Here is a 26,120-nt window from a genome sequence, read left to right as displayed (position 1 = left end):
TTTTCTGAATTGTTCTGTATAGGATTCATTGTTCTAGACAGAAAAGTCTCAAAATAAAAAGGGCTGGGAATGTGATTCAGTGGTTATGCGACCCTAGGTTCAATTCCCAGTACCCAAAAATAAAAACAAGGGGCTGGGGATATAGCTCAGTTGGTAGAGTGCTTGTCTCGCATGCACAAGGCCCTAGGTTCAATCCCCAGCACCACAAGGAAAAAAAAATGTGGAGAAAAAGTTCTGATCTTAGCACGTTTGCTAACATCTGGATCTATTACATTCTAAACACAAAACTACCTCAAGGTACACATAAAGAAACCACCAATTTGACTTTGACACCATCAGACTAACTGGTTCTATGCCAGCCAGTAAGTTCTATTTTCAGCCACCACCATATCTTTGACTTTTTCCATTCCCCTTCTGATGGGTAAAGGGACAAAGGAAATCTTACACTTTTCCTTGTGTTATGCTAAATGCTAATCTTATTTGAAAAAGAAAAGAAAAAAACTTCTGGGGATAAAGAGCTAATATGTTAAAGAGATGAACAAAGTTTAGGAAATCTGTCTGATTATGAGAAAACTAGCGTAAGAAAACAAATGGCAATAAGTAGGATGACTTAGGGCAAGTCTGTGGCCCAGGATGATCCCAGTTTTCATGCCAGCTTTTCCAGAACAATTATGAATTAGTATCCCCTCTTTTCAAAGTGTTCTTATTTGGAAGGTAAATTAATTAATTGTTGCATTATTAGTTGGTACTATTTAATATATTTAGATGAGCTTCTGAAACTGTTCCTAGGGATGTGATTAAACACGGACATTTGGATAATGAGGTCAAACCACAATATTATATTGACAAGTATTTAATGGTATCCAAGTGCTAAATGCTCATTTCAAAAACATTAATAATTTTTTTGGAGGGTAGGGGGAGTTTACTGGGGATTTAACACAGGGGTGTTTTAAGAATAATGATTTTAGGGCTGGGATTATGGCTCAGTGGTAGAGCGCTTGCCTAGCATGTATGTGTGAGGCACTGGGTTCGATTCTCAGCACCACATACCAATAATTTTTTTAAAAAAATTCATCAATGAGTAAAAATGTTAAAAAAAAGAATAATGATTTTAGACAGGCACACACCAGACTTGACTTGGTAGGCTGAAGCAGGAGGACCTCAAGTTTGAGGTCAACCTAAGCAACTTAGTAAGACCCTGTCTTAAAAATGTAAAAAAAAAAAAAAAAAAAAAAAAAAGCAAAGAACTGAAGACAGAGCTTAGTTGTACAAGAGCCACTGAGTTCATTTCCTACTAACTCCTTCCACCAAAAACACCATTTGTTGCTATTCCTCACTGTTCCTTAATGGATTGTTTTACAGAGCTACACAACTTGCAACAATATTTATGAATCATACATATGCCAATGGTATCCCATCCTCAAAGTTCCGGCATCTTTTAAAAGTATTTGCTAATATAAAACAAAAACTCATGCCATCAGCCACATTCTAATGTAAACACCACGATAAACTAGTTTTTAAGAAAGGTAGGGGCTGGGGATGTGGCTCAAGCGGTAGCGCGCTCGCCTGGCATGCGTGCGGCCCGGGTTCGATCCTCAGCACCACATACAAACAAAGATGTTGTGTCCGCCGAGAACTAGAAAATAAATATAAAAAAAAAAAAAAAGAAAGGTAGGGGTTATGGAACCTGCATATGAACACACACATTCTCTTCTGAATAGATTTTTTTTTTCTTTTTTCTTTTTTTTTTTTTGGGGGGGGGGTGTTGGGGACTGAACCCAGGGCTATGTGTACATGAGGAAAGCACTCAACCAACTGAGCTATATCCCCAGCCCCTCTGGGATAGAATTTTAAGTTCTCAAAGACAGCACACTTTCTTTAGAAAAGTGTGACGATATTTTATCTATAATTACAGTGGATACTAGACAAGTCATAAACATAAAGACGCTACTTGAGGTAATCACTAAATGAACATAACCCATTTTGCTCCCAAAAGGCTTACTTGGTTACTAACAGAATTTTTATCAGTGGGTAAAGAGAAAGAGTGCTGGTCTGAAGGTCAGCAGACAGACAAATTCTGACTTTACCATTTAATAGTTGCCAACAGAAAAATCTTCGATATGGTTTCAAATTCAATTTCCTGAACCATAAAAGGAAAATAACAACTCTACCTTAGTTCAATATTGTTACATGAATTAAGTAAAAACTTTCGTGAAAATGGTCTGTGAGTTATGATGCTCTATATAAATGTGATATTTATGCAGGCACAGTGGCACATGTCAGTAATCTGAGGGACTCAGGAAGATCTCAAGTTTGAGGACAGCCTCAGCAACATGGCAAGACCCAGTCTCAAAAAATAAGTAAAGGAGGCTGGGGTTGTGGCTCAGTGGTAGAGAGCTTGCCTCGCATGCATAAAGGACTGGGTTCAATTCTCAATACCACATAGAGATAAATGAATAAAATAAAGGTCTATCAACAACTAAAAAAAAAAAAATTAAAAAGAAATAAAGGCGGGATTGTGGCTCAGTGGTAGAGTGTCTGCCTACCACGTGCAAGTCACTGGATTCCATTTACAGCACTGCATAAAATAAGCTAAAAAATATTTTAATAATTTTTTTTTTGGTACTGAGGATTGAACTCAACCACTGAGCCACAACCCCAGTCCATTTTTATATTTTATTTAGAGACAGGGTCTCACTGAGTTGCTTACCACCTCGCCATTGCTGTGACTGGCTTTGAACATTTGCTCCTCCCAAGCCGCTGGGATTACAGGCATGCGCCACTGTGCCTAGCTAATAAATAAAAAATTTATAAGGGCTGGGATATGATTCAGTGGTAAAGCATACCTGGGTTAAACCCCTAGTACAAAAATAAAATAGTATTTAATAAATACAACATAAAAGTTTTAAAATTTAGCCGTTATCTTATGCCTGTCAGTTTGTGTATACACATGTACTTCATTTTCTTCCCTGCAAAGTTAGTATTATAATCTTTTCCGAATTCATACTTCAGATCACCTTCTGAAAGTATTAAAGCAAATTTATAAAATTAGATACATTTATTTACTGGGCTGAAATTTCACTTATCAGAATCAGCTTAAAGACAAGAAACTTTAAAATTATTTTGTAGGGCTGGAGATGGATGTAGCTCAATGGCAGAGTGCTTGCCTGAAGTACGCAAGGCCCTGGGTTCAATCCCTACAACTGCTTAAATAAATAGTAATGCTATTCCTTTGACCAAGTTATAAAACAATTATGAAAAGTCCGTTTATATGGATTTTCAATGTTTGCTTGCACTTAATGATTTCAAAATTTGCTCAGCTTAAATACTTGTCATAAATGTTCTTCCTGTACCAGGGTTCAAATTCAGACCATTTTATAGGAAGGTTAAGAGTAATTACAGTATTTAAAATGTAGGGCTGGGGATATGGCTCAAGCGGTAGCGCACTCGCCTGGAATGCGTGCGGCCCGGGTTCGATCCTCAGCACCACATACCAACAAAGATGTTGTGTCTGCCAATAACTAAAAAAATAAATAAATAAATATTAAAAAAAATAAAAAAATAAAAAAATTTAAAAAAATTAAATAAATAAAATAAAATGTACTCATCCACCTTGAATTGCAATGTTTAATGATTTCATTATAATCCAAAATTGTGTAAACCAGAATAAAAATGAAGTATGCATGATGCTGTACAAAGATCTAAAGTAGGGGCTGGGGATGTGGCTCAAGTGGTAGCGCGCTTGCCTGGCATGCGTGCTGCCCGGGTTCGATCCTCAGCACTACATACAAGCAAAGATGTTGTGTCTGCTGAAAACTAAAATGTAAATAAAATATTAAAAAAAAAAAAAAAAAAGATCTAAAGTACAGGGGCTGGGGTTGTGGCTCAGTTGTAGAGAGCTCACCTAGCATGCCTAAGGCACTAGGTTCAATCCTCAGCACCATATAAAAAAAAAAAATAAAAAATAAAGGCATTCTGACCATCTACAACTACAAAAAAAAAATATATCTAAAGTACACAGAAGAGCAACCCTTCTACATAGTCTAAAAACACCTATAGAAGGGATTCTTAAAATTGTGTTATTATTATGCAGTTAAGCAGGAGGAAAAATAAAATTTATTCAATATAGCTCATTAACTGAAATAGCAATAAAAAATTATTACTGGCCTATATTTAAGAATTGGTAGTCTAAATGGTTTTAAACACTATTTTTTCCCTAACAAGACATTCATTAAGGAGTTCATTCAAAACGTGCCCCCATTTTGCACCCACCAGCAGAATAAGCTGTTAAGGCTTTGGGGTTCTCACTTTCTTTTTTTATTTAGTTGTAGGTGGACACAATACCTTCATTTTATTTTATTTGTATGTGATGCTGAGGATCAAAACCAGGGCCTCACATATGCTTACGCAAACGCTCTACTGCTGAGCCACAATCCTACAACCCAATCCCTAAGGTTTTGAGCCACAATCCCACAACGCAAGCCCTGAGGCTTTAGGGTTCTTACAACTCAAAAGTTTCTCAGAAATTCTGGTGTTGATATACTCAGTGAGCCAAAAATGACTATCAAAACCTCCACCAAGCTGTGCACACTAGCATACAACTGAAATCCCTGCAGCTCAGGAGGCTGAGGCAGGAGGAGCTGGAGTTCAAAGCTAGCCTCAGCAAAAGTGAGGAGCTAAGTAACTCAGTAAGACCCTGTCTCTAAATAAAGTACCAAGTAGGGCTGGGGATGTGGTTCAGTGGCCAAGTGCCCCCCAAGTTCAATCCTAGTACCCCTGTTTCAAAAAAACCCCAACACCCATAGAGCCAATCTTGACAAGTGAAGATAGGTTAGGAAAGGACAAGAACAGCAACTGCCATACAAGCCCCAAAATAGTGTATGTGAATATCTTTACTCCCCTTTCCCCTGCCAAAAATGAAGGAAGTATTCATTTTCCCCCCTCTATTGTCCTTACTTTCCTATAATAGTATGTTTCATATATAGGAAGGCAAGGCAAGATTGGTTTCTGGAGATAAGAGACTTGCTTAATGTGGCTACAAATGATTCAAAAAACTATTTCTTAAGACTACTGACTTATAAGGGAGGGGATGTTAGATTTAATCAAAGCCCTAGCCCCAAACTTCAGTATCATTTATATGCAATCCTAAAATCATTTCATTCCTGAATACAGCTTAGCTTTTTCTGGAGTACCATTAGTTAATCTATTAATTTCTTTTTTTTTTTTTTTTAAAGAGAGAGTGAGGAGAGGGAGAGGGAGAGGGAGAGGGAGAGGGAGGGAGGGGGAGGGGGAGAGGGAGAGGGAGAGGGAGGGAGGGAGGGAGGGAGGGAGAGAGAGAGAGAGAGAATTTTTAATATTTATTTTTTTTAGTTCTCGGCAGACACAACATCTTTGTTGGTATGTGGTGCTGAGGATCGAACCCGGGCCGCACGCATGCCAGGCGAGCATGCTACCGCTTGAGCCACATCCCCAGCCCTATTAATTTCAATTCTCCATAAAATTTCAATTCTCCAGGTTAGAATTAAATGAGAATGAAGTTTAAGCACTAGGTTCTACAAGATGCAAAATAATAAAAGATAAGCCTAGGGCAGTAACAAAGGGAAGGGGCTAATGGAAAATCAACATTTATAACCAAGTACCCAAAATCTAAATTATTACAATGCACTCTCACTCCCCACACCTGATAAGTTCTGTAATAGCTACTTATTAGTATCCCTTCAAACAAAATAAATTATTGCAGTCAATAAAGTAGTGGACAGGGGCCAATTTCCAGTGACTGTCTTCCTCTACTACTTTTCCACTGAATCCCTTCCTTACGCCCTAAGTCACAGGAGTACCTTGTAAACCCTATATATCCTATTTTCTCTTCCCTGTTTAAACCCTGATAGGAACAAAACAAACATTTGGCTTTATCTTAAGAGAAGAATCCTATGAAGAGCTTTGGTCAAAAATACTCAGCACTCAAATCCCAAAAATGACGATCATTAAATCTGTCATTTATTTAGAAGCTACTATCATGGGCTTCCAAATCAGTTTTTTAAAGGAGTTAAAAAAAAATAAAAATAAATAGTGGAGGGAAAAAAAAGAAACTTCTCCTACCTGCTTTTCAGTTACTATATCAAGTTTATTCACAGCCCAAATCCCCCAAAATCAGAAAGCGTGCAAATATAACTTCAAGTTTCCTCCCAAGGGCAGGAGATTATCAAGGGAATCTATGTGCAGCATGGGGGGAGGGGCAGGGGGCAGTGGGACTTCCATACAAGCACACCTACACTTGTTTGATTTTTAAACACTTTGAAATAAAGACAAAGCTGACCTTGAGCTGTACTTCCCCATCTTATTCCCCTCCTCCTGCCAACAGGGACTTGTTCAATATAAACAGCAATTTAAAAATCCACAACACAAAATTTCAATCAGCTAACTTTCCTAAATTTGAGTTTTGGAGACCTTCTCTCCTTTTCAAATTCCAGAACGCTAATTTCTGATGATATACACCTGGACTGACCCTAAAGTTATTCACATGACCAAATTGGCATTCAAAGGAGAGGCACTACATAATATTTTGAAAAGTGTAAAGTGGCTTAAATATTAAGAAAACCCTAAGAATAAACGGTTCATCCCACCTCTCCTCACAAAAGCATTAAAACCCGTAGCCACATTTTTTTTTAACCTTTTTAGTGCTAGTTTAACAGAGGTGGGGATAACTCAAGTATCTAGATCCCAAACGTGGTGGACCATTGGGAGGTGGGATTAAACAATAAAACTGCTATAACTGAGTAGACAGACATAATAAAGTTCTTAAAAAGGACTAAAAAAAAAAAAAATCAAATGAATAAGGGGGTGGGGGTGTTAGCTCAGTGGTAGAGAATGCTGGGTTTGATTCCCAGCACCAACCCTCTGAGAAATTTGTGGGTAAAATCATGTACTTAAAATGAAAACAAGAAAATAGTAGGATCTCCTACATTCATAATCCCAAACCCCAAACCTCAGCTGACTGCCTGGAATACGTTAAGATCCCAACACGAAGTAGGAACACGCATTCCAAGCCTGGGAAGTCAACCAAAATCCAATTACCGAACATTATTTGAAATAACGTTATTTCTCCACAGGTCTTTCCATGTGTCATAATGGTGCGTACAGTTAAGTCAACATTTTTACAAATGGGTAGACAGAGGCACGGGTGTTACAAAGGCTAGAACTAAGAAGTCTCCTTGTCTCCTGTTCTATCCATCAGAACCTAGTGCTCATCAAGCCTGAAAAATACTACAGAAACTTCGGCCTCTGCCATTTAGTCCGAGGGAAGGGTGCACGAGTGAGGTTTTTCAGGACATCCCCCAAAAGCCGAGGCTGAAAAGCCCAAAACCCCGCACTGCAAGGTGTGCCGGCCTAAGGCAAGAAATCGGATCGCACCATCTCGGCTTGCCTCCACCCAAGGATGATCTGCTGTGATTCCCACTCTCCCATAAGACTACCCACCACAGTAAGCCCAAAGAAGCCCTCCGCTCGGAAGGATTCTCCTTTGTGAGACTCCACAGCCGCCGCCCCACACTGGGCCTCCGGGGAAAAGCCACCGCCCCCACCCGCCATATTTCCCTGAAAGGCGCCCGCGCTACAGCTCCCAGTCTCCGCTCTCTCCCCCATGTGGCGGGTGTTTCTTCCCCCTTCATCCCACCCAATTGTTCATCATATCTCAAGGCTGTCCCTGAAGCTCCCTTGGGGATTGCTCGCCCGGAGCCAGCACCCGCCATCTCCTCCCCCTCCCCCGCCCGGGGACTCGCCCTCCCCCCCAGCCGCCATTTTACAACCAACACCTCCACCCTATCACCTCGGCCTCCCGCCTCAAGAGTGTCTGCAGCTGAGGACAGAGAAGGGGTCAAGTCCCTGGGCGGTGGGGCCTCCCATAGCTCCAGGAGCGCACAGGCCATTTCCTACTTCCCGAATCCACGTCCCCAGGCCAAGCTCGGAGACGATGCCGCCATTTTGTCTCCCGTTCCCGGCCTCTGTGGGCGGCGGCAGAGGGTCCGAGAATTCCAGTTCCCCGTTGCCCCCCCAACTCACCGTCGTATCGCTCAGCCTGCTCGGCCAGCTTCGCCTGATACACCAGATCCTCCCGATCATCCATAGCGGCAGCGGCTCCGGAAGGGTCTGCGCGACGGATGGAAGCGGATAGGGTCTCCGACTCTCTCAGCCTCTCGCTCCGCGTCCGGGCAGCAAAAATGGCGGCGCCTCAATCCGGGACTTCCGCCTGCGCACGCGGACAACTGCTCAGCTCTATGGCAACCGCTCCCTGGCAACTGGCGCGGGGGGCGGGTCCTGGAGCTCCGCGCCAGAAGAGGCTGGAACCAGTGAAAAGTTCCTCCTCCGTGAGCTCAGCGGGCTTTCCAGCACCAAGGCGGGAACTGCAACTTCGGTAAGGGAGAACCCTCCCGAGGGAGCGAGGGAGGTCGAGACAAGGTTGGCCTAGGCTGCGCCTGAAGAGAAGGAGCGAAAGAGCCTTGACCACGATAGAGGGCCGAGGCCTGGCCTGCGGGAAGAGAAAGCGAGAGGCTATAATGTATAATGGTTTTTGGTAATGGCAGGCCTTTCTCACTGAAGTCAACTTATTCTGCTCTATCTTGCCCCTTTCTCAGGCAAGCCTAATTCCTGGGACATTTTGAACCTATTTAAACCTGGGGTTAAAAAAAAAAAAAAATGGGCCTCTGGATGAGGATATAGCTAAGTGATAGGGCACTTGCCCAGTAGGCATGAGGCGCTAAGTTGGATGCCCAGCACTTTTAGGAATCGCCATGGATAGTAGCAAGTAATTTCTTAGAAAGTGCCTGGTCTAGGATAAACGGGGCAAAAGAGTTGGACCAAGATCAAGTTCAAATTCGGGAAGCAGGAACAACTCTGAAAAGGAATTGCTTCACAGGTTAATGACCTTGTCTGTTTTGTTTCCCAATGGATTCCTAGCACCTTGTACTCTATAAAAACCTGTTGCCAACTTGGCAAAACTCTATCTCTACATATAAAATGGTCTAGGGATGTGGCACAGGGGTAAAGTGCCCCTGGGTTCAATCCTCAGTACCAAAAAATAAAATAAAAAAATGCAAAACATCAGGATATACCTATTTTAAGAGACAGGTAAATGCTCTTAAAATCTAGCAGTTGAATTCTTGATGTTTATTCCAAAGAACAAGAAAGTTGAAAACACAAGTTTCTACTCAGAGATGTGTTAGAACAGATTGATTTCATGGATTGAGTTTGACATGACTGAAGCCATCATGAGCTGTAACTGCCATGATCTCCCTTGTGAGACCCTGGTCAGTTTTCCCTGTGTAGTTTTCCAGCAACCATAAATAAAGCATTAGAGTGATAGGTGGAGCTTTATTACTGGATCTTGGTAACAGGTATGTTCCTGACAATAATATTAAGATAAATTTGGGGCTGGAGTTGTGGCTCAGTGGTAGAGCACTTGCCTGGCATGTGTGAGGCACTGGGTTCAATTCTCAGCACCAAATATAAATAAATATATAACTAAAATATATGTATACATATAAAATTTTTTAAGAGAGAGAGAGGAGAGAAAGAGAATTTTAATATTTATTTTTTAGTTTTCGGAGGACCCAACATCTTTGTTTGTATGTGGTGCTGAGGATCAAACCCGGGCCGCACGCATGCCAGGCGAGCGTACTACCGCTTGAGCCACATCCCCAGCCCTATACATATAAAATTTTTTTAAAAAGATAAATTGGGTACATTCCAGCACAGATGAAATAACTTTCCTCCTGCCTAATATACCCTGTGGAAAGCAGTGATTTGAATCATGGTCTTTCTGGCTCCCTTGTGACTGCATTTGCACTGGGAACTTCCTATGGGAAGGTGTAGGTCAAGATGGCCCAGTTGCTATGGTGATGCCAGCCAGAAGAAACTCTGCAAAGGCGCAATTATTTCAGTCGGGACCTTGAGCTCAAGTACCAACTCCCAGGGATAGAGAATTCTGAGCATAACAAGGTAACTCTAATGTCTTACTAGTCCTGCATCCTTCAGATTGCCTGTTTTGCTAAAACTTTCCCAGAAATAACCTTTTGATGAACCTCTATAATAAATATGCTGAGCTTAAAAAATGAATAAATAAATAAGAGAAAGGTAAAAACAGAAAAGCCAGACAAGAAGACTCACTGGCTCCCTATTCCATTCTTACCATAATTTATCAAATTTCAGCGGTAAAAGACTAAGAGTCAAGGAGGCACACTGGCACATGCCTATAATTCCAGCTACTTGGGAGGCTGAAGCAGGAGGATCTCAAATTTGAGGTCATCCTCTGCAATTTAGCAAGACCCTATCAAAAAAATTTTGGTGGGGCTGAGGATGTGGCTCAAGCAGTAGCGCGCTCGCCTGGCATGCAGCGTGCGGCCTGGGTTCGATCCTCAGCACCACATACAAACAAAGATGTTGTGTTCGCTGAAAACTAAAAAATAAATATTAAAAAATTCTCTCTCTCTCTCTCTCTCTCTCTCTACTCTTAAAAATAGGTAAATGGCAAAATCTTTTGTTATATGTATCTTACTATGGGGGCATAAAAAAAAGCAGGGGACACCTTCCACTTGGCACATATTGTGGCACAGGCCTGTAATCCCTGTATCTGGGATGTCTAAGGCAAGAGGATCAAGTTTGAGTCCAGCTTCAGCAATTTACCAAGACCCTGTTTGAAAACAGAATGTAGCTCAGTGGCAGAGTACCCCTGTATTCCCCATTACTGCAAAACATTAATAAAAAAAGGCTGGGTGTGCAGCTCAGCGATAGAGTGCTTGGCTAGCTTGCATGTGGCCCTGGATTTAATCCCAAGTATAACAAAAATAATAATAGAATCAGGAAGAATGAAATGTTTACGAATAAATTTAACCAAGGAGGTAAAAGACTTGTACACTGAAAACTAAATGTTGCTGAAAGAAATTAAGTATCTGGAAATTGAAAGACATCCTGTGTTCATTGATCAGAAGATTTTTTAAAATATCTATGAATTTTTCCTGGACCTTTATTTTATTTACTTTTTTTATATGTGGTGCTGGAGAATCAAATCCAGTGCCTCGCACATACTAGACAAGTGTTCTACCACTGAGCCAAAACCCCAGCCCTACAAGATTTGATATTAAGATAACACTACTATTCTTTTAACCTTAGCATCATCTTAGAAACCTCTGCACCATGAGAGCCAAGATGAGGAAAAAGTGAATGTGCAGAAGTTAAATTCTTCAGCCAAAAGAAGAAAGGCAAAGCAGATACTGAAGCTAACTTGTGCACCCATGGAGTCCAAAGGAGCAAAAATAGGGAATGCCAGAGTACTGGGAAACTGGTTTAAATTGTTGGACAGCATGCTACTGTCCAGATTGGTCTCAATGATCTAGAATTTCCATCACCATCAGATCACCAAGACCACCTCTAAGAGACCCCCACCTTGCTCATGACCAAAACAGTCCCTATTGATCCTTTGCCCTGAACCTGTGGCATTTTGAACTAGTTTGTTATTGGTTGTGTCCAAGTGTAACATGTGCATAGTAAATCATCTCTTCTACTATTTTAGCTGAAGAATAAAAAAAAAGAAAAAAAGATGACAGTTACTACACAAAGTGATCTATAGCTGAGAGTGGTGGCATGCCTATAATCCCAGTGGCTCACGAGGCTGAGGCAAGAGGATCACAAGTTCAAAGCCAGCCTCAGCAACTTATCAAGGACCTAACTCAAAATTTTAAAAAGACCAGGGATGTGACTAAGTGGTTAAGTGCCCCTGGGTTCAATCCAGTACCAAACATACATACTCACATAAAAAGTAAAAGAACTGGAATCTGTATTAGCTGACCTCTCAAAATTCCTTCCAGCTCTGTAGGACACATGAAAGCAGGTAAGGTCATGGGTTCTGTTCTTCAACTCCTTTAAGCCTCAGTTTTCTCTCCTATAAGACAGGAATGAGCTGGGACACGCCTTTAATCCCAGCAGTTTGGGAGGCTGAGGCAGAAGGATGGAGAGTTCAAAGCCAGCCTCAGCAAAAAGCAAGGCGCTAAGCAACTCTGTGAGATCCTAAATAAAATAAAGTCTCTAAATAAAATAAAACCACTGTGGCTCAGTGATTAAGTTCAATCCCCAGTACCAAAAAAAAAAAGGAATAAAATTTTCCTTACACAAATGAGAATTAAGTGAGAAGTGCCTTATACTCAATGAATATTAGGTATATTTACTAATGTTTCTTTGGTCCAACCTTGAGTGAGCATCAGAAATTAATATAAAATTGGGCTGGGGATGTGGCTCAAGCGGTAGCTCGCTCGCCTGGCATGCGTGTGGCCCGGGTTCGAGCCTCAGCACCACATACAAACAAAGATGTTGTGTCCGCCGAAATCTAAAGAATAAATATTTTTTTAAAAATTAATATAAAATATATAAGTGTGAAAATAAAGGGAATGGTCAGACATTAAATTCTGTAGCAACATCAAGTAAGATTAGAGATCCAGGGGAAAACTATTGGATCTAGCAATTAGGTCATTAGTGACCTTCAAGAGCAGTTTCGAAAGGATGTTGGGAGCCAGTCTGTATTTGACTAAAGTACAAAGGCATTGAGAAAGTGGAAGTCGCAAGTGCAGAGGTTTCAAGAGAATAAGAATGGAGAGAGGGCTGGGGATGTGGCTCAAGCGGTAGCGCGCTCGCCTGGCGTGCGTGCTGCCCGGGTTCGATCCTCAGCACCACATACCAACAAAGATGTTGTGTCCGCCGAGAACTAAAAAATAAATATTAAAAATTCTCTCTCTCTCTCACTCTCTTTATTTTTTTATTTTTTTTTTGAATTTTTAATATTTATTTATTTATTTTAGTTCTCGGCGGACACAACATTTTTGTTGGTATGTGGTGCTGAGGATCGAACCCGGGCCGCACGCATGCCAGGCGAGCGCGCTACCGCTGAGCCACATCTCCAGCCCCTCTCACTCTCTTTAAAAAAAAAAAAAAAAAAAATTCTCTCTCTCTCTCTCCTCTCTCACTCTCTCTTTAAAAAAAAAAAAAAAAGAATGGAGAGAGAGGGGGCGATAATTCATGACAAATGAGTAACTAATGGGAATGCACAAATAATAAATTTGGTTCTCCTTGTTCACAAAACTCGCCCTACTCTACAAAACTGGTTCTGCCAGACTGACTACAGGGCTGTCACAGACCTGCGGATATTAGGAGTAACCTCCTTCCACCTACTGGGTCTTCTTTTCCTCTCCTGTGGGGCTGGGGGTATGGCTCAGTGGTGAAGTGCTTATCTAGCAAATTCCAGGCCCTGGGTTCAATCTCCAGCAACCACAGGGAAAAGGGGAAAAAAAAAAAAAATCGACAGAAAATCTCCTGAACAGCGTCTCCCAAGACTAGCTGAAGTGTATCCAAAGGTGCTGCTTCCTAAGAAACTGCTGAGAAGGCCGAAATCTTAAACCTAGATTGATTCTCTGTACAGGCTGTTCTCTCAATAAACAGAACTAAAGGGGACAGAGATTGTTGATGGGGCACCAGATTATAAACAAATATTTTTGATACAGCATCTGGGATCATAAACAAATTTTAAAATCCCTATAGTACACTGAGGTGACTCACTATAGGACACTGCATTTCTCACCATTGAAAATCCTTTATAATACTCAGTACTTCATTAGGTTGCACATTTAACTATTTATTTATTGAAGTTTCCATTTACTGAAGAATTCACTTTAATAGAAACAAGAACTCACTTGACCCATCCATAGATACATGGCAGTTTGCTAAGCACAGTGAGATGGAAATGAGATGTTAAAAAAATATATATGATTAGTCATTGACTTCAGGAATTTGCATTTAGTGCTTTTACAAAAAAAGTCATTATCACTATTTTGTTGTAACTTGTAAAAATATGCTAATTATTTTTATTTTATGCATTAAATTTTGTTTCTTTTTAAACAATATATACTGCTGTTTTATATAAATTTATTTATGAACATATTGTCACAGGAAATTTCTCATGATGTATGAATTAGTATAAAAATGAGAAATAAAATGACATACTCAGTATTATTGCAAACTAAAAGTACTTAGAAAAAAGGTCATACTTAGAAAAAAAAGGTCATTAAATACATCAAGAAAAGGTTAAGGACTCAGTAGTAGAGTGCTTCCCACATCCTTTTCAACAAAGGGCATTACCCATATAAAAATTTGCAACAATTTGATGAGTGAAGTAAGAATTATGTCTCATTAATAATATGCATTTCTTTGGTTTCTAAGAAGGATGAGGATTTTATTATTCATTTGTGATTTTCTGTAACCTGTATTTTATTACCATGTTCATTTTCTACTGGATTGTCATTTCTTATTGTTTTATAGGAAGTATTTTTGTTTTTTGTACCAGGGATTGAATTCAGAGGCACTCAACCACTGAGCCACATCCCCAGAACTATTTCATATTTTATTTAGAGACAGGGTCTCAGTGAGTTGCTTAGCACCTCGCTTTTGCTGAGACTGACTTTGAACTACTGATCCTACTGTCTCAGCCTACCCAGCTGATGGGTTTGTAGGTGTGTGCCACCACACCTGGCTGGAATCCTTTAGATTTTATGAATGTTAACTCTTTAGCTGTTTTTTTTAATATGATGACTTTTTTACCTTTTTTTCCCCTTGGTACAGGGGATTAAGCCCAGGGTTCTTAGCTACTGCACTCACCCCCAGCCCTTCTTTTTGTTTTGTTTTGAGACAGGGTCTTCTAAATCCTCCTGTTTTAGCCTCCTGAGTCAGTGAGTCACTAGGATTACAGGTGTCTGCCACAGTGCCAGTGACTTATAACTTTTTGATGACTTTCAAATTAAAGAAGCTTCAAATATTTTGTAGGGGCTGGGGATGTGGCTCAAGCGTTAGTGCGCTTGCCTGGCATGTGTGTGGCCCGGGTTCGATCCTCAGCACCACATACAAACAAAAATGTTATGCCTGCCGAAAACTAAAACATAAATATAAAAAATTCTCTCTCAGGGGCTGGGGATGTGGCTCAAGCGGTAGCGCGCACGCCTGGCATGTGCGCGGCCCGGGTTCGATCCTCAGCACCGCATACCAACAAAGATGTTGTGTCTGCCGAGAACTAAAAAATAAATATTAAAAAAAAATTAAAAAAAAATTCTCTCTCCTCTCTCTCTCTCTCTCTCTCTTTAAAAAAAAAAAATATTTTGTAGTTGGTTCCTTCAATCTTTTCCTTTTCAGACTCTCAGTTTTGTGTCAGGCTTCAAATGTCTTCCAGATGCTCAGCACCAGGCAGAGGTACACACCTGTAATCCCAGCAATTTGGAAGGCAAAGGCAGGATCAGCCTGGGCAATTTAGTGAAGTCCTCAGCAACTTAGAGATCCTGTCTCAAAATAAAAAAGGGGTAGAGATGTAGTTCAGTGGTACAGTACCCCTAGATTAAATTACTAGCACCATACATACCAAAAATTCATTTCCAGACAAAATAAAAAGTACTGGGGATGTGGCTCAATGGTAAAGTCCCCTGAGTCCAATCCCCAGTACCATCAAGAAAAAAGTATTCCAGATCCTTAACAGTATAAAAATGTCTTCCTATGCTTCATTCTTGCTCTATTCTAATTTTAATTTTAAATTTAGATAGTTTAATATATTTAAAATAGTGTATGTTGGAAAGGTTGAGAGGTTTTGTTTTTTAAATATTTCTTAGTCATAGATGGACACAATTCCTTTATTTATTTTTATGTGGTTCTGAGGATCAAACTCAGTGCCTCACATGAGTGAGGCAGGTACTCTGCCAACTGAGCCACAGCCCCACCCCAGGTTGAGAGTTTTAAACAATCAAAAGGCAGCTGGGTAGTGTGTGCCCATAATCCCAGTGTCTCAGGAGGATTGTAAATTCAAGGCCAGCCTCAGTAAATTGATGAGATCTGTCTCAAAATTAAAAAATGAAAAGGGCTGGGGGATGTGGCTCAGTGGTAAAGCATCCTTGGGTTCAATCCCTGGTTAAAAAAAAAAAAATCAATAGGCATGATGCCACTTTAAAAAATCCATCATAACCTAGCCAGGAGCAATGGCACATGCCTATAATCCCAGCAACTCAGGAAGCTGAGGCAGGAGGATTTCAAGTTCAAAGCCAGCCTTAGCAATTTAGCAAGGCCTTAAGAAATTTAGGAAGAACTTATCTCAAAATATTAAAAAGGGCTGAGATATAGTTTTAACCCTGGGTTCAATCTGCAGTAACAAAAAAATCATCATAACTGATTTAAAATGGTATCTTCACTCTACTAAATTTTCTTATGCCTCAAAATAAAAAAGGACTAGGGATGTAGTTCAATAGCAAAGCACCCCTGGATTATATCCCCAGTACTAAAAAGAAAAAAAAATCCACTCATACTATACTTTTATTCTTCCAAATGAACTCTAAAATCAGCTTGAAAAGTTCTCACCCAGATTCACTTGCATTTTGAATGGAATGCCCTGAATTTCCAGATTAATTAGATAAAAATTGGAAATCTTCCCACTCAGAAATACATTATTCAAAATTCTTTTCAAATATTTCTATATAACCTTTTCTTTTCCTTTTTTTTTTTTAATCCCCTTTTTTGGGGATGGAACCCAGGGATGGAACTCAGGAATGCTTAACTACTGAACCACATCCCCAACCGTTTCTATTTTTTTGAGATAGGGTTTTGCAAAATCGTTGAGGCTTGCCTTGAACTTGATATCTTCCTGCCTCAGCCTCCTGAGCCACTAGAATTATAGGCATGTGCCATAGAACCTGGCCCACCATTTTTTTTTTATCTCTAATACTTCACCATTAAGAATGATAGCTTTTAGTCAGGTGCAGCGGTACACACCTATAATCCCAGCAGATCAGGAGGCAAGAAAATTACAAGTTGGAGACCAGCCTCAGCAATTTAATGAGGCCCCAAGTAAGTTAGTGAGCCCTGTCTCAAAATAAAAAATAAAAAGGGCTGGGGATGTGGTTCAGTGGTCAAGTGTTCTTAGGTCCTTGGGTTTGATTACCAGTACAAAAAAAAAAAAAAAAAAAGATGGCTTCTGAGCTGGGCTAGGTGGTGTACACTTGTAATGAGGCCCCTCCCAGGATCCTGATGCAGGCAGATCCCAAGTTAAGACCAGCCTGTGCAATTGAGCAAGACCCTATCTCAAAAAAAAAAAAAAAAAAAAAAATTTAAAGGCAGCTCAGTGGTAGAGCATCCCTAGCTTAAATCACCAATACTGCAACAATAAATAATAAAAAGAATTAATAAAAAAATTAAAAGGGCTAGGAATGTAGTTATGTAGTTCAGAGTTATAGCACTTGCCTAACGGTATGTGAGGCCCTGGGTTCAATCCCCAACACCTCGCAAAAAAAAAAAAAAAAAGGTTTACCTTTTTTTTTTTTTTTTGGTGTGTGGCTCTGCTGGGAATAGAACCCAGGGCTTTGTGCATGCTAGCCACTACTACCCAGATCTACTTAATTTCTTAAATTAAAAAAAAAAAATATATATATATATATATATATATATATGTGTATTTTAGCCAGGCACAGAGTTGCACACCTGTAATCCCAGAAGTTTGGGAGGTTGAGACAGCAGGTTCATGAGTTCAAAGCCAGCCTCTGCAAAAAAGAAGTGCTAAGCAATTCATTGAGACCCTGTTTCTAAATAAAATATAAAATGGGATGTGGCTCAGTGGTCAAGTGCCCCTGAATTCAATCCCTGGTACAAAAAAAAAAAAAAAAAAAGACTAACAAGCAATAATCAAATTTTTTCTAGTACTTAGGGATAGAAGCCAGGGCCAAGCAAATGTTAGAACAGGCGCTCTACCACTGAACTACACTCCAGAACTTTGAAAATTTTGAGACAAGTTGCCAAGGGCTGGCCTCAAACTTGTGATGCTCCTGCCTCAGCCTCATGAGTAGGAAATAAATATTTTGTGTGTTTCGCTGTTCTGGCCTTTCTGTTAAACTTTCAGTTGTCTTCTGAATTCCATTCAGATGTATTAACCTCACTGTCTGGCTTTTTTGCTTCACTCATATTTCTCTCATTAATTTATTTTGATCCATTTATGAGAACTGTATTTCTAGTTTTGTGCTTATTTTTTTTTACTATATATGTGTATATATGTATGTATATATATTTCTTTTTCTTTATTTTTATTTTTTTGTAACTGGGATTGAACCCAGGGGCACTTAATAAATTGAGCCACATCCCCAGACCTTATATTTATGACAGGGTCTCAGTAACTTACTTAGGGCCTTACAAAGTTGCTGAGTTTGACTTTGAACTTGCCATCCTCCTGCCTCAGCCTCCAGAGTTGCTGGAATTACAGGCATGCGCCACCTTCCTTTATTTTCTTGCTGCACATACTCAGTGCTGCCTCATCTTCCTTAGTAACCAGATCTCTACTGCTCTTAGATTGAATACCAGTTTCCTGCTACCCCATAGGGAACTTTTGTAAGACTCATAAACAAGACTCATAAACCCCTTCCAAGCAGATGCAGCCCTGGGGTCTTGCAGCTTGGTAAACAAAATATGTTCTTGTTTGAATAAAAAACATGAGCTTCCAAGCAGTCAAAGCCAGGGAAGGTCCTGCTTCCTAGAGAGCAGAGAACAGGCCAGATTTCACTCCACTCCTGTCTCTCTGTGTGTTCTTAAGTGGGACTCACCTTGCACATCCACAAGCAGCAGCACTGCCAATAAGACAAAGCATTTGGTCCTTCACAGTGTCTTTTACAACACTAAAGAGAGGCTTACTATCATTCTTGCTTTCCTTTATCATGTGGGATGCAGTCCTTGCCCTTAGGAAGCTTACTGTCAAGAGCCTTTCTATGGCCAAGGATGTAGTTGAGTGGTAAAGTGTTTGCCCATTGTGTATGAGGCCCTGGATTCAGTCCCCAGCACCTCATACATGTATGTAAAAAGTTTTCATTCACAGTAACATTGTCTTCTGTCTCAGACAGTCCTCATGACCCAGTTCCAAACATTTACTTTGAAAAAGACTAAAAATGATACTTCCAGAAGCTGGGGTTGTGGCTCAGTGGTAGAGCGTTCCTAGCATGTGTGAGGCACTGGGTTCGATTCTCAGCACTGCATATGAATAAATGAATAAAATGAAGGTCCATCAACAACTAAAATAAATACATATAAAATAAAAACTATGAACATTTTCCAGTAAAATACTTCTCAGTAATCTGTGCCTCTTCACACATTTAAGTCAGTTTCTTTGCTTATTATGGGGTATCTGAGCAGATTGTTAAAATGGCCTCAATATTTCACTCTTCTTATATCCACACCCATTTTCAATATGATTTTACAGTCCCTCCCATCAATGACCTAGAGGTTAGCCAGGTGTGGTGGCGCATGCCTGCAATCCCAGCAGTTTCGGAGGCTGAGGCAGGAGGATCTCAGTTCAAAACCAGATTCACCAACTTAGCGAGGCCCTAAGCAACTCAGTGAGACCCTATCTCTAAATAAAATATACAAAAGGCCTGGGGATGTGGCTCCAGTGGTTAAGTGCCCCTGGGTTCAATCCCTGATACGAAATAAATAAATAAGAAAAAATACATGGCTGATGTAAATCAGTGGTAAAGCACTTGACTAGCATTTGCAAGATCCTTTTGTACCTCTACAACCCTCCCAATCCCTGGCATACACATATCTGATATGTATCACATGGGCTGGATGTCAGAAATACAACAATGAACAGAGCCTTAGTATTGTGATGGGTGCATGTACAGGCAATTTCATTTCAGTGTGATGTTACCATAGTAAGTATTTCTCAGCAAGAAAGGACATAGAAGTTGGGCACCACGATATATACCTGTAATCCCAATGACTCAGGAGGCTGCAGCAGGAAAATTGCAAGTTTAAGGCCAGCCTGTGTAACTCGGCAAGATGCTGTCTCAAAACAAAAATAAAAAGGGCTGGGAATGTAGCTCAGTGGTTGAGAGCTTGTCTAACTTGTGTGAAGCCCTGGGTTTAATCCCCAGCACCAATAGAGAGAGTGTTCATGCATAGTTTAGTTACCTAATACAATCAAATAAGACTGGCATTTGAAGCCAGCTAGAAGTACAGAGTGTTTAAGAGCCTGCAGGGGAAAGCAGGTGGATCAGGTAAAGGAAGGTTAAGAAATTCAGTATGGCTGGAGCCTAGAATACAGGAAGGAGAGTAAGGAAGGATGAAGCTGAAGAGGGAACAGGAATGAGAGCACAAATAACTCTGTCTCCCTTTACAGGGTGTTTAAATATGTGCTGAAGGAGAATCATAATCTCCTGGCACATGAATTATAGGATGCTTATGAGGGTTGCAGTATGGAGGGGCCGGAAGATCAATTAGGTGACTTGTCAAGGTCATCTAGTTGAGATTGGCAGTTGGAATTAAGGTGGCAGCAGTGGATACAGAAGGAAATGAACTGACTTTAGATGGCCAAGAGTTAAAACTTGGTGACTAGATATGCGATGAAGAATGAGGGGAAAAAATAAGGATGGTCTATAGTTTTGAGCTTTGACCAAATGGTGATAGATATTGAGACAGGGAAAGTGGAAGAGGAACAGATGGGGAAAGGGATGATAAATTCAGCTTGGAATAAGGTGCTTTTAGGACTTCTAAATGGAGACATCTATCCAGAAAGACCTGACAGTGTTTTCTATATTTGCTTATTATCCAACTTTTAAAAGGGAAGGATAGGAAGTGCTGATAGTTGAGGAGTCAGGGAACTAGAAGCCTCCCTGGAATTGAAGAGCAAGGACAATGGAAAAACAAGGACAGAAATGGAAGGCTAGTGGTAGAAGTCAGAGAGTAGGACATTTAGTAGTCAAGGAGTGTAATAGTACTGGATAATGGACTTTAGAATGGTCCAAGAGGGCTGGGGCGGGGGATCAGTGGTAGAGCACTTGCCTAGCATGTGTGAGGCACGGAGTTCAATTCTCACCACTGCATATAAATAAATGAATAAAATAAAGGTCCATCAACAACTAAAAATATACTTAAAAATAATTTTTTAAAAAAAGAATGGTCCAAGAGAATGAGAGAGCCAAGCCAGGGGCCATGGCACATGGCCCACATTCCCAGCAATTCAGGAGGCTGAGGGAGAAGGATCACAAATTTGAGACCAGCATGGGCACTTTAGCAAGAACCTGTCCAAAATTAAAAATCAAATGGATTGGGATATAGCTTAGTGGTAGAGTATACCAGTGTGCAATCCAAAGTAACACACACACACAAAAGAAATGAGATGTTGGGGAAATAGTTGGTTCCCACTGTATGATAAGCAGACTCTGGGGTGATATAAAAATCTTCAATAAGTGAGGAAGGCTGCCTGATGACAGTAAAGGGTGAGTATGACCGTAACAGGATTGCAAGAGTTTCCAAGATGGAGTAAAGTACAAAATTATGGGTTTGTATGGCCAAGAAATAGAAAGCCCAGAACAGTTTAAGGATACCAACAAAAAGAGGAGAAGTGATAAGGACTTACACTCCTGGTAAAGATGACAGGAATGTGGGCTATAAATGCACTGGCTGGCCCCAGCTGTCCTGATATGGATTGCTTATGCTTTGAAGGGAATTCTGTTCCTTTGCAGGAAAGAGCAACACTCCTGTGCAGGAGTTGATAGGTTTACCTAATAAAAATACAGGGTGCCAAGTTAAATTTTAAATTAAATGGATTGGGGGTGTGGCTTTCGGATATTACATGAGACACCTATACAAAAAATTATTCTTGGTTACTTGAGATGCCTACAAAGCTTGGGCACCATTGTGGTAATTACAGCCTGCCAGTTGGTTAAATTCTTACGTGTCCATTTCAATTCCTTCTATAAATCTGAATAGAATTGTTGTAACTATTGGCCCTTAATACTCAATAGTTGTACAGTTTATTTCTTGCTAACTAGTCACAAGCTGGAGAAGCCCTTCTCTATGCAGTCTTTTAGGGCTCCAGTGAATAGAGACTGCCCTGGGTGTTATCAATTGTGGGGGTTTCTACAGGCCAGTCCTGGGAGTGGTGAAGGCAATTCTGTACATAGTCCATTGGCAGGAACACAGTCCCATAGCAGTATATGATAGCAGGGAAGTATGGGAAATGTAGTTGAGCAGTGTGCAAAATGAATTTGTGTTTAGGCTACTGGGGATATAATTCAGTTGGTAGAGTGCTGGCTTTGCATGCACAAGGCCCTGGGTTCAATCCCCAGCACCACCACCACCAAAAAAAAAAGACTTCCCTTTATCATATGGCAGAGCCTATGCTAAGGAACAAGCAACTAGGTAGTTCAGACATTAACCTAATCCCACAGGCATGCCTGAGAACTGAGAAACTGGGGCAACTTCTTTAGATTCAAAAGAAAAAGTGAGGGCTGGGGATGTGGCTCAACTGGTAGCGCACTCGCCTGGAGTGCGTGCGACCCGGGTTCGATCCCCAGCACCACATACCAACAAAGATGTTGTGTCCTCCGCCGAGAACTAAAAAATAAATATTAAAAAGTAAAATTCTCTTCTAAAAAAAAAAAAAAAAACAAAAGAAAAAGTGAAAGTAGAAAAGGCACTTTGATTCTAGTGGAAGAAAAGAAATGAGCAAAGAATGTAAATAAATAATTTCCTCTTGTTACACTTTTTTTTGTGGGGTGATGGTGGAATTGAACCCAGGGATACTTTACCACTGAGTTGCTGGAATTACATGGGATTACAGACATGTACACGATGCCCATGCCCAGATATACTTTTTTCTTTTTCTTCTTCTTTTTTTTTTTTTGTTACCTGCCTCCTAAAAGGACTTGTCCCCAAACTTATTTTGTGCATCTTATTTTGAATCCACATTGACATTAGGATGGGGACAGAACCTTAATCGTTACGCACAGAGATAATTCACAAGGACTTTTAACTAAGTCCTTGTTAACTGCTTTCTTTCTTTTTTGGTACTGGGGATTGAACCCAGGGATACTTAACCACTAAGCCATATCCCCATCCTTTTTTATTTTGAGACAGTGCCTCAATAAAGTGCTGAGGCTAGCTTCAAACTTGTGATCCTCCTATGTCAGATTCCTGAGTTGCTGGGATTATAGGCATGCGCCACCACATCTGGCAGAATTCATATTTTTGCAACAGAAAAGACCTTCCTTATTGGGGTTTACTCTAATATTAAAATGATCCTAGTATTTGAATATACATAAGACCAGAGATGCTAGGGAAAGTGGCTGAGAGGTGTCCTGCTGGGTTCCTATTTCCCAGCACCACACCATGTTAAAGAAAACAGTATTCATTCAACACTATTTCTTGTTTGCTGAGGTAGGCTCTGTGCTGGGCTCTGGAGATATAATGAGTAAAATTAGATGTTGCTGTTTCCTGGCTGGAGTTATAGTTGAATAGAAGAGCTAGAATTAAATAATCATGGAAATATATGATTAAATTCTGTAATGAACATCGTGAAGGTAATGTGATGTTTATAAGTGGGATTCAGACATTTCTAATGAAGTGTCATTCAAGTTGTAACCAAGAGAATAAGAGGAAAATAGAAAAAGGGAGGTATTTTTTGGAATGGGAAAGTTTTCCAGTTTGAGAAACTGAAGGAAAAACCTGCCAGAAACTCAAGAGAAAACAATTGACTGAAAGAAAAAAAAAAATGTCAACACAGAGAAGTAGGCCATTTTAGAGAACACAGATGGTTTCTTATGATCAACAGGTTGAAATAAGGGAGTGCCATGATCAAATAGGCTTGTAAAAGATTATACTGGTTACTCTGTAATGAACCACTTGAGGAAAGAGGATAAGTCTGCTTGTAGAAAGATTATCCTGGTTACTCTGTAATGAACTACTTGGGGAAAGAGGATAAGTAAGAAGATTGTTACAGTTGTCCAGAGAAAAGATGGCAGCTATTTGGATGGTGGTAAGAGAGGCATAAAAATGAGTGACAGAGAATATTTTGGAGGTGGAGCTGACAGGACTTGGAGATGAGCTGGACTTGGGGGAGAAGGAAGTCTATAAGTAGCCAGCCAAGTGGAACAATGAAGCACAATAATCAAAGCTAATATTTGCTGAGTGCCATGTACAGTTGTGCACTATACAAGGAGGATCAGCTGAAGTGAAAAGGTTTGAAATCCAAACCAGCTGGGCATGGTTGCATGTACTTGTAATCCTATGAATTTAGGATGAGGTAGGAGGATCAAAAGTTCAAAGCCAGCCTCATCAACTTAGTGAGGTCCTAAGCAAATAAGCGAGACCCTGTCTCAAAATAAAAAATATAAAGGGTTGCAGATGTGACTCAGTGCTAAGTGCCCCTGGGTTCAATCCTTGATACCGGTACCAAAGAGAAACCCAAATCACAATCTTGCCTGCCTTTGTGATGCCCTGAAACAGGCCAAACATTTACTTTTGTAAAGCCACCAGAGGCTGGAGGGGGGCAGATTAAAGATATGGGTTTTGTCCCATCTTTCAGAATGTAAGATTCACAAGGGCAGTCTATTCCATAGGACCTACCACACTTAGGATGTTATAATTTGATAAAATTCCTGTTTGATGAAGTACCCAGTCAGCCCTGATAGCCAACAAAAGATGGAGTCAAAGCCTTCTGGTAATAAAGGATGTTTGGTTTTTTTTTTTTTCCCCAGTATCAGAGATTGAAACCCAGGGGCTTGCACATGATAGGCAAGTACCCTACTACTATGCTACATCTCCAGCCTTATATTTTGAGAGAGGATGTCACTATGTTGCCCAGGTTGCCTCTAAATTGCAATATTCCTGCCTCCATGGCAGAATGCCTGCTAAGCATGCCATAAAGCCCTGGGTTTGATCTCCGGCACCACAGGGAAAAGATTTTTTGAAAGATAATGTTAGGGGCTGTGGCTGTAGCTCAGTGGTAAAGCAATTGCCTCACACATGAGGTACTGGGTTCAATCCTCAGCACCACATAAAAATAAATACATAAAGTAAAGGTATTATGTCCAACTAGAACTACAAAAAATAAAAAAAAAAAAAATACTTAGTGCTTACTAGTCCAGGATTCAAATCAAGTGAATCAGGCCAACCATAGAAACACTAAAAACATTCCATTGACCAAAGGCCAGATGGATGTGCATTATTCCTGCTAGTTTTCCTCCTGTACTTCTGGAGGATTCTTTACCACTATTTTTCCTTTTTGCAGTATAGGAAAATGAACCCAGAACCTCGCACGTTAAGCAGTTGCTCTGCCACTGAGTTACACACCCAGCCCAGCAGGGATCTTTTTTTTTTCCCTTAATCTTTTTAGTTGTAGATGGACACAGTACCTTTTACTTATTTATTTTTATGTGGTGCTAAGGATCAAACCCAGTACCTCACACATGTGAGGCAAGCACTCTGCCACTGAGCCACAATCCTAGCCCCAACAGCAGGGATCTTTTTGAATCTCAGTTCTTGTTGGCTCCCCGCGCCCCCTCCCATCTTTTCACTTTGTTTTTCTTCAGAACATGGGTGGCAGCAGAGCTCCAAATTCTTAGCCTCCTCCACCCCAAACTTTGGATTATTTTTTTGCATTTTTTTCTAGTAGAGGCATTTTCTCTCTTCACATCTTCGAGAGGAATAAAATGTAACCTGAAGGCCAGGGTCATAAAACGTGAGCTGATAGGAACACTCTACTCTAAAGGAACCCAACATTCAACATATTAAAACAAGATTTTGGCAGGGTTTTTTTTTTTTTTTTTTTGTCATACTGGGGATTGAATTCAAGGGGTGCTTTAACATCCTTTTTTATTTTTTTGTTTTGAGACAGGGGGTTCCTAAATTAATGAGGTTGGCCTCATAATTTGAGATACTCCTCCTGCTCAGCCTCCTGAGTCACACCTGGCTGGTAGTACCTTTATTATTGACAAAAAATTGAAGCATACTTAGATGGTATATACCTACAGAATCAGTGTGCAGTAGTGCATACCTATAATTCCAGCAATTCAGGAGGCAAAGGCAGGAAAATCCCAAGTATGAGGCTAGCCTCAACAACTTAATGAGACCCTGTCTCAAAATAAAATATAAAATGGACTAGGGATGTAGCTCAGTGGAAGAGTGCTTGCACTAGGCCCTGGGTTCAATCCCTACCCTCACACATAAATTAAACATACTTAAATCTAAACTCATGCATGCTGAAGGTGGATCCTCTTAGAGGAATTGCCTTTACCTCT

At 40.4% G+C, this 26,120-nt stretch overlaps 1 protein-coding gene across 3 annotated transcripts in view; it reads right to left on the bottom strand.

The window, feature by feature from the left end:
* Ywhae (tyrosine 3-monooxygenase/tryptophan 5-monooxygenase activation protein epsilon) overlaps positions 1–8,256 on the bottom strand; it is a 40,014-nt gene extending 31,758 nt beyond the window's left edge. Inside the window, exon 1 of one of the 3 annotated variants that reach the window (XM_026388988.2) lies at positions 8,059–8,256. In XM_026388988.2, coding sequence (XP_026244773.1) covers positions 8,059–8,122 — 64 coding nt within the window. In that variant the 5' untranslated portion in view covers positions 8,123–8,256. Of the gene's footprint in view, positions 1–3,451; positions 3,470–7,825; positions 7,941–8,058 lie in introns of those variants that run through there. The other 2 variants (XM_077800483.1, XM_077800484.1) reach the window with 2 other exon arrangements.
* Between the last annotated feature and the right edge of the window lie 17,864 nt (positions 8,257–26,120).

The sequence above is a fragment of the Urocitellus parryii genome, chromosome 7 (assembly GCF_045843805.1).
Source record: "Urocitellus parryii isolate mUroPar1 chromosome 7, mUroPar1.hap1, whole genome shotgun sequence".
Taxonomy (NCBI): Eukaryota; Metazoa; Chordata; class Mammalia; order Rodentia; family Sciuridae; genus Urocitellus; species Urocitellus parryii.
This window is presented reverse-complemented; position numbering and strand designations above follow the sequence as displayed.